Consider the following 12,091-nt stretch of genomic DNA (forward strand, 5'->3'; position numbering starts at 1 on the left):
AGGGCAGACTTCGTTGACCAATATTGATCAATTTTCATATTGGCATTATCGTTGATTAAAATCATCGAAAAAAATCACAAATATATGTCCAACAAAAAATCATAGCTTCTTGATAATATATGACCCTGATGCATCCACCGCATAATTGAAAATTGCATGGCGCTTCGTTTCGAATTAGGTCAAACCTTTCAGAGTAATAAATCGTTTCATTATCCATCCTAGAATAATCTCGAAGGAAACCGTAAATGGTAACCTAGATTAACTGAAAATTAGAGCACTTTCCATAGTTTGTTGGAGGAAGCGCAAACTAAGCATACGGTAACACAAAGTATGTTGAGTTTTTATCTACAGACACTTCAAGAGAAACGTATTATGCTATCAGAAACTGTATTGCTTCCATTTCCACTACATTTGACATTTCAATGATTTTTAATGTGAGTTTAAACTTTATGACTCGATAAAAAAGTAGCATTTATTTAACACGCTTCATCACAGCTGATAAATTATATTTATAATTTATAATTGGTGAGCAATGCAGATGTGTGGTTTGAAACATGTTTACTGCGATTTCACTTATGACTGAGGATACTGATGACCAACCAAAATACTCTCTTCTGATCATTTCAGCTGGCTTGTAGCTTTTCAGGTCGGAATGTGAAGCTTTGAAACCGTTAATGTGTACCATCTTCCGAAATATCCTCTACAGCATTCATAATAGTATACTGATTCCAGTTGATATACCTGACGATACATTATACTCAGTCGAAAATGAATCTTCTTGAATGTGTATCAACAACATTTCACAAAATTCAATTCTCTGTTGAGGGTCTTGAGACTTCATTGCTTGAATTTTGGTGAATTTATTATCATGCATTTTATGTCTTCCCAAGATCCTTTGAACCGATAAATATTTTATACCAAATATTTTCTGATCATTCCCATATTGATTTCAATTCAATTGACTCATTGACTTTTTTTTACTATTGAGTTCAATCAAACATCTGAACCGTAACATTGCGAAGTGTTGCAATTTCCACTGTGGAATATAATAGCTTCAGATATTCGTGATGGAAAACATGTCGTACATTTCACTCCAATTACTTTTCCTTGTCATCCGAATAAGAATGGGAGCGTTCTCATCCATTAAAATTCTTTCGAATTTCTTTTAAATTAAAAAGGAAGCAATTTGCATGAAACTAATTTTTCATCCGACTCACGTTTTTCGACAAAAAACTTTCAGAAGCTTTCTACATATTCAATTTATTTCTGTTTCATTTTCTTCTTGAGAGGAAATATATGTACCCAAATTCCGAATTTGTGAAAAAGTGAAATTTCCTTCAATACTGGTTTCCCAGAAGGAAAATGAATATGTGTTCTGTTATAAATATATACCATGTTTATAGTGTTTCATTTTTATTAAAAATACATGCTGGTTTCTGAAAACTATTCAAGAGACTTCCCTTGTGAATCATTTGATATTTTGTAAGTGAAAAAGTTTCAGAAAATTCAGTTTTCAAAATACAAGTTGAAAATAACAGTTTTTTCTCGAACTTACGAATACTGACTTTTCGATAAAACTCTATTATCTGATTGGATGAAATAATTATCTTCAATATAGAGAAGGAAAATTGAATTTCTACAACTTTTTTTTTTCAAAATTAACGCTATTTGATATAAAAACGTCGCCCCCATTCCATTTCCCAAAGTGGTAACTACTAACTCCCAAATTTTTAAATGAAATTTATACATTGTTTGAACTTACGATGCACTGTTTGGAACTTTTGATGTAGTAATGAATATTACTGAAGTTTTTTCCCAACACCAAATCGTTATTTTTAACACCTCGACACGTGAAGATGATCACTTGGTGATGGAAACACGTGTCGAGGTGTTAAAAATAACGATTTGGTGTTGGAAAAAAACTCTAGTAATATATATTGTTTGAAAAGTAAAATTTCCATTTCAATAAAATGGTTTCAAATATTTTCAATTATTTTGTCAAATACATATCAGTTATGACAGATGATCAAACTTTATTCAATATATATTCTTTTCAGAAGTTTTCTTCAGTGTTGTATAATATTTGTATATTTTGTAATATCAAAATGTCAAAGGAACTATCAATTTGATTCTTATTCATATTCCTTTAGGCTAGGAGAACGCACAGTACGAGGAATCGTTTACTCAAACTGCGAAGCCATATTCCAGTTTCTACAGCCCCTAGTAATGCCTAAACCATCTGAAGAAGTATGCAGAGAGCCTGAAGAAGGTTTTCGTGAAAAACACGTGTTGATTCAGGCACCACCGCACAGTGGATCAAATTATTTCTGTTATAAAAAACACTTTAGTACGGTGCTATTAGCCTTAGTGGATGCAAATTATGAATTCATAGTTGTAGATATTGGGGTTTTTGGTAAAAACTCTGATGCTAGCATTTTGCGAAATTCTAATTTGGGTAAAGGCTTACAGAATGGAACACTAAATATACCTTCACCAAAAATACTACCAGGGGACAATGACGTATTACCTCACGTCATAATTGGTAATGAAGCTTTCCCATTATGCACGAATTTGATGCGACCATACTCACGCGACGATGCACAAAGAAACGAAGAAAAAAAGTGTTTAACTATCAGTTGAGTCGTAGTAGAAATACTGTGGAAAATACGTTTGGAATATTGCCCCGGAAATTTAGAATTTTCGAACGTAGGTTCGTTATGAGTATTGTAATGGCTACATGCTGCTTGCACAACTTTCTTAGGAATGACACGTGTCACTGGATAGAAAATGATTCGAATATTTATATTTCCAACATGAGAGGACTGCAAGACTTAAGAAATATAGGTGGAAATTCGAAAACAGATGCTTCAGCAGTTAGGGATGGTTTCAAAAATTATTTCAATTCAGCAGAAGGGTCAGTAGAATGGCAATTAAGGAGAGTGCGAGCTGGAAGGAGGTTCACGTGACTCTATGATACAGTTAACTGAATATTTTGTACCTAAATGGCTCTATTTTACTAACTACATATATTGAAATATGAATAAACTTACAAGTTTGATTTAATCTTTTTCCAATTTCTTCCCAAATTATTATCTCATCTTTGTTGATTCGAATAATGAGGGTGTTTCAAATTGTACAACTCTCCGTACTCTTATACAATTGTGATTAGTCTTGCAATGTCTATGATATGCGTAATAACAATTATAATTAAAGCACGCGCATGTGTACCTTAATGTCGAAATGTAACAAAATTCAAATGATCTGTGAGGCGACCAGTGTCTACCTGTTGTGACATGCGTCCACTTATCGGCAATCCGCATGACGTCATCCGCACCAGTCGGAAAAGTAGCTCCTTCGTTCAATTTCATCAGCATTGCCGACGGACCGATACGTGCGATCCGTCCGCTGCCGGTCAGTGGACGCATATGTATAACTTACTATACTAATAATTCTAAAATCCGATTCATACGATCCGTACGATGCGTACCTATGGACGCGTACCTTTAGTACATTATCTACATCATTATTATCTTTTTTTCAATGAAACCGTTAATCACAATTCTTTTACTCATTTCATTTTCAAGTTTTTAGTTTCTAATTCTGTTCTTATATGTATGTTTACCTTTTTTGTCAATCAGTATATTTCATGCGACTTTTGTAAACACTGAACGTGAACGCACTATTAGAGATTGTTTGTGCTGTTTATGCTGAAGTAGTTTTTTTTTCCAGACTTTTCGACATGGCTTCCCTTTCCAACCTACGGCCATGGCGTACGATCCTGTACAAAGACTGCTGGCGATTGGTTCGAAATGCGGCTCTCTCAGGATGTATCCTTTTTTAATATATTCCCATTACATATTCATAAGGCAAACCCACGGGACGACACATAAATCCGAGACGTAGAACAAGGATGTTTGGGTAAGTAAGTTTGAATCGAGGAATATTTGCATTCGAATGCGATGGAAGAAGTTTCCGAACTGTGGAGTTTAATATCGGATTATGAAAAAATGCTTTTGTAATCCATATAATACGGCGGGATTTTTTTCAGGGTCGTGCTGTCAGGTTTAGGGTTGTCGGTGCAAAAATTGTGTGGAAGTTATGAATTTCTTCATTATTAATATCTCATTATTTTTGAGTATTTAAAATTCCGTCATGAAAAACCACTATTCAAGCCGGAACTTGATAATTTGTAAATAATTCTTGGTTAGTTCAACTCAGTCCTACAGTATCATTATTTTTTTCTATTATTTCATTTAAATATTGAAATATTTCAAGTAAATCACTTCAGGATAGTTTTGTCATAGGTTTTGCTAGAAAAAACGTGAAAACATTAGAATCAATTGAATAGCCCAAAAATATTTTTCACAAATACTTTCAATATATAATTCCGCCAATACTGCCATTTGCGTAAATGGGAATAGAGAAGTAAAAAGCCAAAAACTTTTCAATTAAAAATAAGTTTCAACGACTTGGATTGAACCAAATAAGCATATGAATATCTTTAGGTTACGTTTCTTTCAATAAATATAGCGCTCGAATTCTATCAAACGCGTTCCGACCGCATTAAGTACGATGTTTATATTTGACTCTGGTTTTGTGTTGTTATCAGTGGGCGTGGCCTTATTTCCCTTAATTGGATTACCTGGTTCTGAAGACCGGTAGCCAGATTTTATTGATGTTCATTGCCTCGTCTTTTCTATTGAAATTATCCCTGTGTTTTTGAATTTCCATTGCATCTCTATATATATACTCTTGAATAATAATTTTGAGTTTTATCGAATATAACTGTATCTTCGAATTATTTCGGCTACAGCTGATTTGTCAGTTTGTGCGAGTCGACAACTCCTCTTATGTTCAGAGAGGGATACCTACACTTCTTTTTGTGGGTCCAATATAGTCGAGCCGCAGCTGTAAGGAATTCGGTATACCTCGGGTATTGCTTAGCTGATCTTAGCCTTTGTTTTAGTTTTTGTAAGCCTAAATATTGGTTTCACGTCGTGTTTCTCTAAGATTCTCCCAATCCGGTCTGTAACAATTTTGACATAGAAAATAAGTTTTTTCCTTTGACCAGCCTAGCTGAGGTAACTTTGCCGTTCTTTCTCCTGGGTCGTATGGGCCGCTCAAATCCACCTTCGCTGTGCAGATACCCTTTGAAGGTATATTTTAGGTGATTGAGTTTCTCAGGAAGACTCTTAGGTTCATATATACGTTGTGCTCTCGCAACCAACGTTTAAATTACCCCTCTCTATTTTTGTTGCTGGTGGTTAAAGTTTTTGTTCACATACCTGTCTGTGTGTGTTTGTTTTCTGTACATTCTGCGGCACAATGTACCATCCTCACGTCTGTTCACAAGAACTTCCAAGAAGGCTAGAGTCTCTTGGGTATCTCGTTCCGTTGTGAATTGGATCTTTGGGTCAAGAGAATTAATAATAATAATAATAATAATAAATGCTTTTATTGAAAGGTTACTCAGTACAAAGGATACTAATCTAACCTAACAAATGGCAGAATTCAACGTCTGCGCATGACAAATCAAGGCAGAAATTGCTCTTCCATCCAACCAGTAAGAGATAACTTATAATAATACACATTGTTTGCTTAATTAAAACTAGAAAGAAGAAAAAAAAAAGGAAAAAAAGGGAGAGAAGCAGAAGAAAAGTAGAAAAGAGAGGCAATAAACGAATAAATGAAAATTATATGTTCTATGTGTGGAAAATCATGTCACAAATATGATGATAAATTTGATGATTTCTTCATATTTATTGTAAAAACATATGTATAGGTGTCAACTGATAACTGTTATAAAAGAAGGGAACCGGATTGTAGCATGAATCTCTTCAAATTTTTCTTGAAACTAAGTGGTGATAGGGATTTGAATTCAATGGGTAGCCGATTATATAAGTGTGCAATGTTATAAGAAAAAGATCCTCAAAAAAAAGAAGTTTTATGTTTAGGTGCAGTCAAGAGATGTTTAAATCTCAAATTTAGATTATGTACATCGGTTCTAAAGGACAGTTTCGTGAATAGGTAGGCAGGTTTCCCAGTGGATATGACCTTATGGAATAAACTAGCAGAATGTAGTGTGCGCCTAGCATCCATGTTCAGCCACCCGAGTTGTTTCAAGTATTGAGACACATGCTCACGTCTCCTTACGCCCGTGACGAGTCTGCAGTTTTTGAAGTCTCTCCCTGTCAGATTTCAAGAGTCCTGGACCATAAACAGTATCAGCATAGTTTGCATGAGATAGTACCAGTGCGTCGCAGAGTAATATTTTATTTGTTTTGTTCAAAAGATTTTTATTCGAGTATACTAATTTTAGATTCATATAACCCTTCCTAAGAATCTGAGAAACATGCGTAGTGAAACGCAGAGAATTATCGAGATAAAGGCCTAAATTTTTCGTGACGTCACTTTTTGGTAATTGAACCCCATCGATGGAAATGTTAATCAACTCGGTGCAACGATTCTTTGCATTTGGCCTACCGAAGAGCATGACACAAGATTTAGTTGGGTTTACAGAGAGACAATATTTACTTGATTCAGTTATCAGAGAGTGCAGATCATGACTCATTTGTTCTAGCGCAATATTGAGTGAGTTTTCATCGAATTGTAAATACAACTGTGTATCGTCAGCGTAACAATGCATAGAAGTGTGACGAAGGCAGTGTGAGAACTGAGAAGTATATAAAACAAAAAGAAGTGGACCTAAAATCGATCCTTGAGGGACCCCATTATTTATTTTAAGGGTATTCGGTTTTTTGTTATTGAGTATGACACACTGAGAACGGTTTGTCAGATAATTTCCAAGCAGAGTGACCACGCTAGAGGCAAAACCCAGGTACTTCAGTATTGCCAGAAGTAGAGAGTGGTTAATACGATCAAATGCTTTGGAGTAGTCCAGCAATACTAGAAGACAAAGTTTATTATTGTCGATAGAACAATGTAAATCATCAACAACTTTCAAAAGAGCTGTTGTACAGCTGTGGTTTGGCCGGAACCCTGATTGACATGTAGGTAATATACTGAAATCATTCAAGTAGCTACGTATCTGCAAGTTTACAAATTTTTCAAACGCTTTAGATATGGCACACAAAATGCTAATTGGGCGAAGGTCAGTCAGACTTTCTGCATTGCCTATTTTGGCTAACGGAATAATATGCGAATGTTTCCAGATTGTTGGATAAATATTTTTATGAATACAATAATTGAATAAGTGGCATATGTGAGGTAAAATAATTGGACAACAGTATAATATCATTTGTATGCTGATATTATCAGGTCCAACAGCATTAGATTTAATACTTAACAGAATGGTGTAAATTTCATTCTCGTTAGTTTCGTGAAATTTGAATTCTTGGTCATTCAGCTTCGAGCTCAAAAAATGATTTATTGTGTCATCATCAGGCGTGGAGATACTATTAACAATATCGCCAAAAAAGCTGTTGATTTTTTCAACATCCGAGAGATGTTCAGGAATTGTCTTTTGACCATTCTTCTGATAAACATTGAGCTTAGCTAGTTCCTTCCACAATTGTTTACTTTTCGACAAGCAATAGTTAAGATATGCTTTCTTCTCGAGATTTACCGTTCGATTTGTGAGATTCCTTAACTCCTTGTAATATACCCAGTGATGAGGTGACTTGGTTTTTTTAAATCTAGAAAGAGCGTCATCTCTGAGTTTGAACATGAGTTTAAGGTTATCTGTAATCCAAGGTGCTTTTTTCCTAGATATTTTGACAGTTTTAACCGGTGAATGTTTGTCAAAAAGTTCAAGAACTAACTTGTTGAGTATGGCAACTTTTTCGTCGATGTTATCGGAATTATAAATAGGTTGAAAATTTGTATTATTCAAATCAGAATGAAATGATTCTGGATTGATGTTCAGATGTTATTTCAAATCATTTAGTGTCTCTTCACTATTTCACCATACCACGTACGTGTCATCAGCGTAATGCAGCCAATAATGTGGTTTCATTGCCGCTTGCTTTGAGGCCCGTTGTTCGAAATTTTCTATGAAAAAGTTTGCCACCGCCCATTGCGGCACCATCCGTTTTGATGTCTACCACAGATTAGTTTCTCCAAAGCATTGAACTTTTTAAAACAACATTTTTTATACAGGATGTAACTGAATAAGTGTAAAACATTCAAGGAGGTGATTCCTCATCGAAAAAAAGATAGGATCTTTCATATAAAGAAACTTCATTGGAGCATCCCTTGTTAAGATACAGCCCCTTAAAGGAGGTACAAAAATTGTAATTTTTTTCACAAGCACTGTAAAAGTTACAATATTGAAATTGACCTGACGTTTTGTACTACCAAAAGACACTTAGCCAGTAATTTATTTGGTTTACCCCATGGTTGTAAGGGGTGGAAAACGCAACCCCTAAAATTTATTTCCATTGTAACTTTTTGTCTTATTATTTGTTTACCATTAGAAAATTCATTTCCGATAGCCTGTTTCATTCTAAACAAAAAATGTCTCTTGGGTTTCTTGCCCAAAATAAACCAGTATGCAGCAAAAAATCATTTTACGAACAACTACAGAGATACATCGTCATAAAGGCGAACTGGATTTATTGTTATTTTGTAATTAGTACCTGCATCAAATGATTAAAGGGCAATAAACAAAACTAATTTATTAATAACAAAACACACAACATGTAGAAATCATAGTAAATGTTCAATATGTTTACCTTCAGACATTACGTATGCGTCTAGACGTCAGCGCATTGAGCCACGTATTCGCTCAAATATTCCTGGAGTCTCTCTGATTACCCTGCACGCATCGATGATGCGGTTTCTTAAGTCCTCTACATCGCTAACAGGAGTACGATAAATCAAATACTGTAAATGACCCCAAATAGGGAAATCGAGAGGATTGAGATCCGGGGATCGAGCGGGCCAGTTCTGTGGTCCTCCTCGATCTATCCACTGATTTGCATATGTTTCAGTTAAATACTGATGTGCTACTTGACTAAAATGGGCGGGAGCCCCATGATGCATAGAAAACATATCCCTGCTGACGCCCAAAGGAACTTCCTCCAGCAGTACTGGATGCACTTCTCTTGAAAATTTAACGTATGTCTCACAATTTAATCGAGGAAGTAGAAAATGAGGCCCAATTGAATCATCCCCAATAACTCCGAGCCACACGTTAAGAGAAAACTGTTGTTGATGGTAAGTATCGACAATAGCGTGAGGGTTTTCATCAGCCCATATGTGGTAATTATGAAAATTAATAATCTTGTCCCGAGAAGAACTACCGTCATATGATCAAGATTTAGCTGGAAAACAATCTTTCTAGTACTGGTAGTATGTTGTTCTTCAATCAAATTAAGTACTGCTTCCTCAAGCTGTGGTGTTCGTACTTCTCGATGGCGACTACAATCCTGCGTTCTTTTGACGAATGAACCATATTCTCGTAATCGTTGATGAAGTCGAGCACATATTCTATGTGAAGGATGCTGCCGTTGAGGATAAATTTATCTTTTAGAAGCTTCTAACCCATTCCCCTGCGACAGACCGTAAACGTAATGCATATCAGTCATTTCCTCATTTGTGTATGCCATTTTAATAACAAGTGAATTATTAAAGTAACAAATTAAGAACAGAGCAACAACACACAATTAGTATTAATTCAATTTTGAAAATTCACAAATTGACAGCGTCATACCAATTTAATTGTCACTATCGCTATTAGCGACCTACTAGATAGATTAGTTTCGTATTTTCACATTTATGACGATGTATCTCTGTAGTTGAAACAGGCTATCGGAAATAATTTTTTAAATGGTAAACAAATAATAAGACAAAAAGTTACATTGGAAATAAATTTTTGGGGTTGCGTTTTCCACCCCTTACAACCATGGGGTAAACCAAATAAATTTCTGGCTAAGTGTCTTTTTGGTAGTACAAAACATCAGGTTAATTTCAATATTGTAACTTTTTCAGTGCTTGTGAAAAAAATTGTTATACAAATTTCATGTACCCTCTTCAAGGGGCTATTTTCAACAATGGATGATCCAATGAAATTTCTTTATATGAAAGATCCTATTTTTTTTTCGATGAGGAATCACCTCCTTAAATGTTACTCAAATGTATACTTTTACCGAATACATGATTGAGATATCGAGAAGTCATTAGTATCCCATACAATTTCCTATCTTTGTTGCGAAATTTGATTATTCGATATTAAAAAATATACTTGAAAATAATAAATGGAATCTGTATCTGTAGAGTAGGGAGGGGGAGTGTAGGCCCACAGCACTTAAGCCACATGTGACCCATTGTATTTCCTCCCAAGGAGTTGTCCTCCTAGGTCATCGTCCACCCTGTCCTTTCCAGGAAGGTGGACGGGTCTCTAGGAGACATCTTCTTTATATTGGCACACTCTCTTATTGACGATAACTCCAGACATTCGCATAGGACATGCCTGACAGTTTCATCTTCCTGTTGACAAATACTGCATAGAGGTGTGTCCACTAGCCTCATATTGAGGAGGTGTTTCTTTAGTTGACAGTGGCCAGTCAGAAATCCTACTGTTAAGTCTAGATTTTTCCTGGTCATCGCCAGATATTTCTTCGGCGCCAGCTTCCCAGGGTCTCCCAGTGTGATCCTGGCAAGATTGCATCCTTTAATTTCATCCTATCTCTTCAGGGATTGAGCATGGGGGTGACGTTTGGCTAGTTCCCCAATAGAAAGAATCTGCAGTATCTGAAACGATCCTGGGTTTGGTGGAAGAACAGATAGACATAATATTTCAGTATGCCAGTTTTCTGTGATGAATCTCTCCCTACATTCAATATTATACTATTATTTGAAACCTACTACAATGAAAATCTTCATTATTTTTCTTCTCATTGTTATTAATTTCATCTAAAGTAAACATCGTAAGAAATGAAATTAAGTTACCCCATTGTTTTATGCACAAAATGTGAACCGTCAACCTGAAGATCATGAAACAACAATGCATTCACATTTCAACAAGGAATTTCGCGTGTGATCGGATCCATACCTCGTTAAAGATCCCGTGCAACTTAGAATCCAGTCGGCTTTGAAGTTTAATCCACTCGTAGCCGTATGAAACGAGCCATATTTCAAGTACCATGCTGAGTTACTGGAAGGAATCTAATTACTTGAAGTTCATGTAACATGTTAGTTATGGGGTGCTTCGTGTCATCGGGATCTAGTTAAGAGGCCATTTACGGACCAACAGCGATCCTAAGATAAAGATAATGGGCAATTTCCTTGAGTGTCGTTAGTGAATTCATAGGAATTATTCAATTTCACGATGCATTTTCATTATGTTCTGGATGTACTCCAGTTCTTTTCCCGAATAACTACTTAGATTTGCGTTTCCAAGATTTTGCATTTAGAGAGAACTTGAGGCTCATGGTGCCTTCGTTTATATCATCTAGAAATGGTGAAAAACTTTGTCCACGGTCTATATATTCAATACATCCATCCCTGAATATCGAAGGTACGGATTTCATTCGTGTGGAAAGATTAACCCATAAAAAGGTGAAGTGAAAGTAATGTTGAGAATTTTTTGCCGAAATGAAACTCAAATTCAACATATTCTTGATTACGTTATTCAATTCGTTCAGCCATCGAAGAATCATATGAAATATCGACTTTTCGACAGTTCATTATTTAATATTTTGAGATAATGGAACCTCTAAATGAAACAAATAATTGAATATGTTCATTATTTTGTAATTTCTTTGTCGGCGTATTATTTTTATTTATCCCTCCATGTTTATATATTGTTGAACTATTGTACAGGATGAACCCAATTACAGAATAGAATGAATGTAAACTTCTGAGAATATAAAAACGAGAATTCAAACTGTGACTTGAGTAAGAACACTCTAGGAACACAAAAACTCACAACTTGTAGTAGTTGAGAGCAGGTAATAATACTGTTGACGATTTTAAATAAAAACATGGATGGGAGCTATGTACGCTATGTAGTAGTGAAATATCAAAACATAGAAAATTTTAATTCTCATTTTTCATATATGATAATTTGAGTGTTGAAGTTCCTCCAAAATCTCAAGTATTTTTAACTAGAAATCCATTCGAATGTTGA

The 12,091-nt window shown here is 35.2% G+C and overlaps 1 protein-coding gene across 6 annotated transcripts in view; it reads left to right on the plus strand.

The window, feature by feature from the left end:
- The first annotated feature begins 3,729 nt into the window (after window positions 1-3,729).
- The window catches only part of Tomosyn (syntaxin-binding protein tomosyn), a 200,198-nt gene continuing 191,836 nt past the window's right edge, over window positions 3,730-12,091 (plus strand). For all 6 annotated transcript variants that reach the window (XM_074177241.1, XM_074177244.1, XM_074177242.1 and 3 more), the window contains exon 1: window positions 3,730-3,827. In XM_074177241.1, the coding sequence (XP_074033342.1) occupies window positions 3,766-3,827 (62 nt within the window). In that variant the 5' untranslated portion in view covers window positions 3,730-3,765. The remainder of the gene's footprint in view (window positions 3,828-12,091) is intronic.

This window comes from Leptinotarsa decemlineata, unplaced genomic scaffold, assembly GCF_025532065.1.
Source record: "Leptinotarsa decemlineata unplaced genomic scaffold, Ldec_3_MD MMD2_tig00002974_RagTag_RagTag, whole genome shotgun sequence".
NCBI classification, from domain to species: domain Eukaryota; kingdom Metazoa; phylum Arthropoda; class Insecta; order Coleoptera; family Chrysomelidae; genus Leptinotarsa; species Leptinotarsa decemlineata.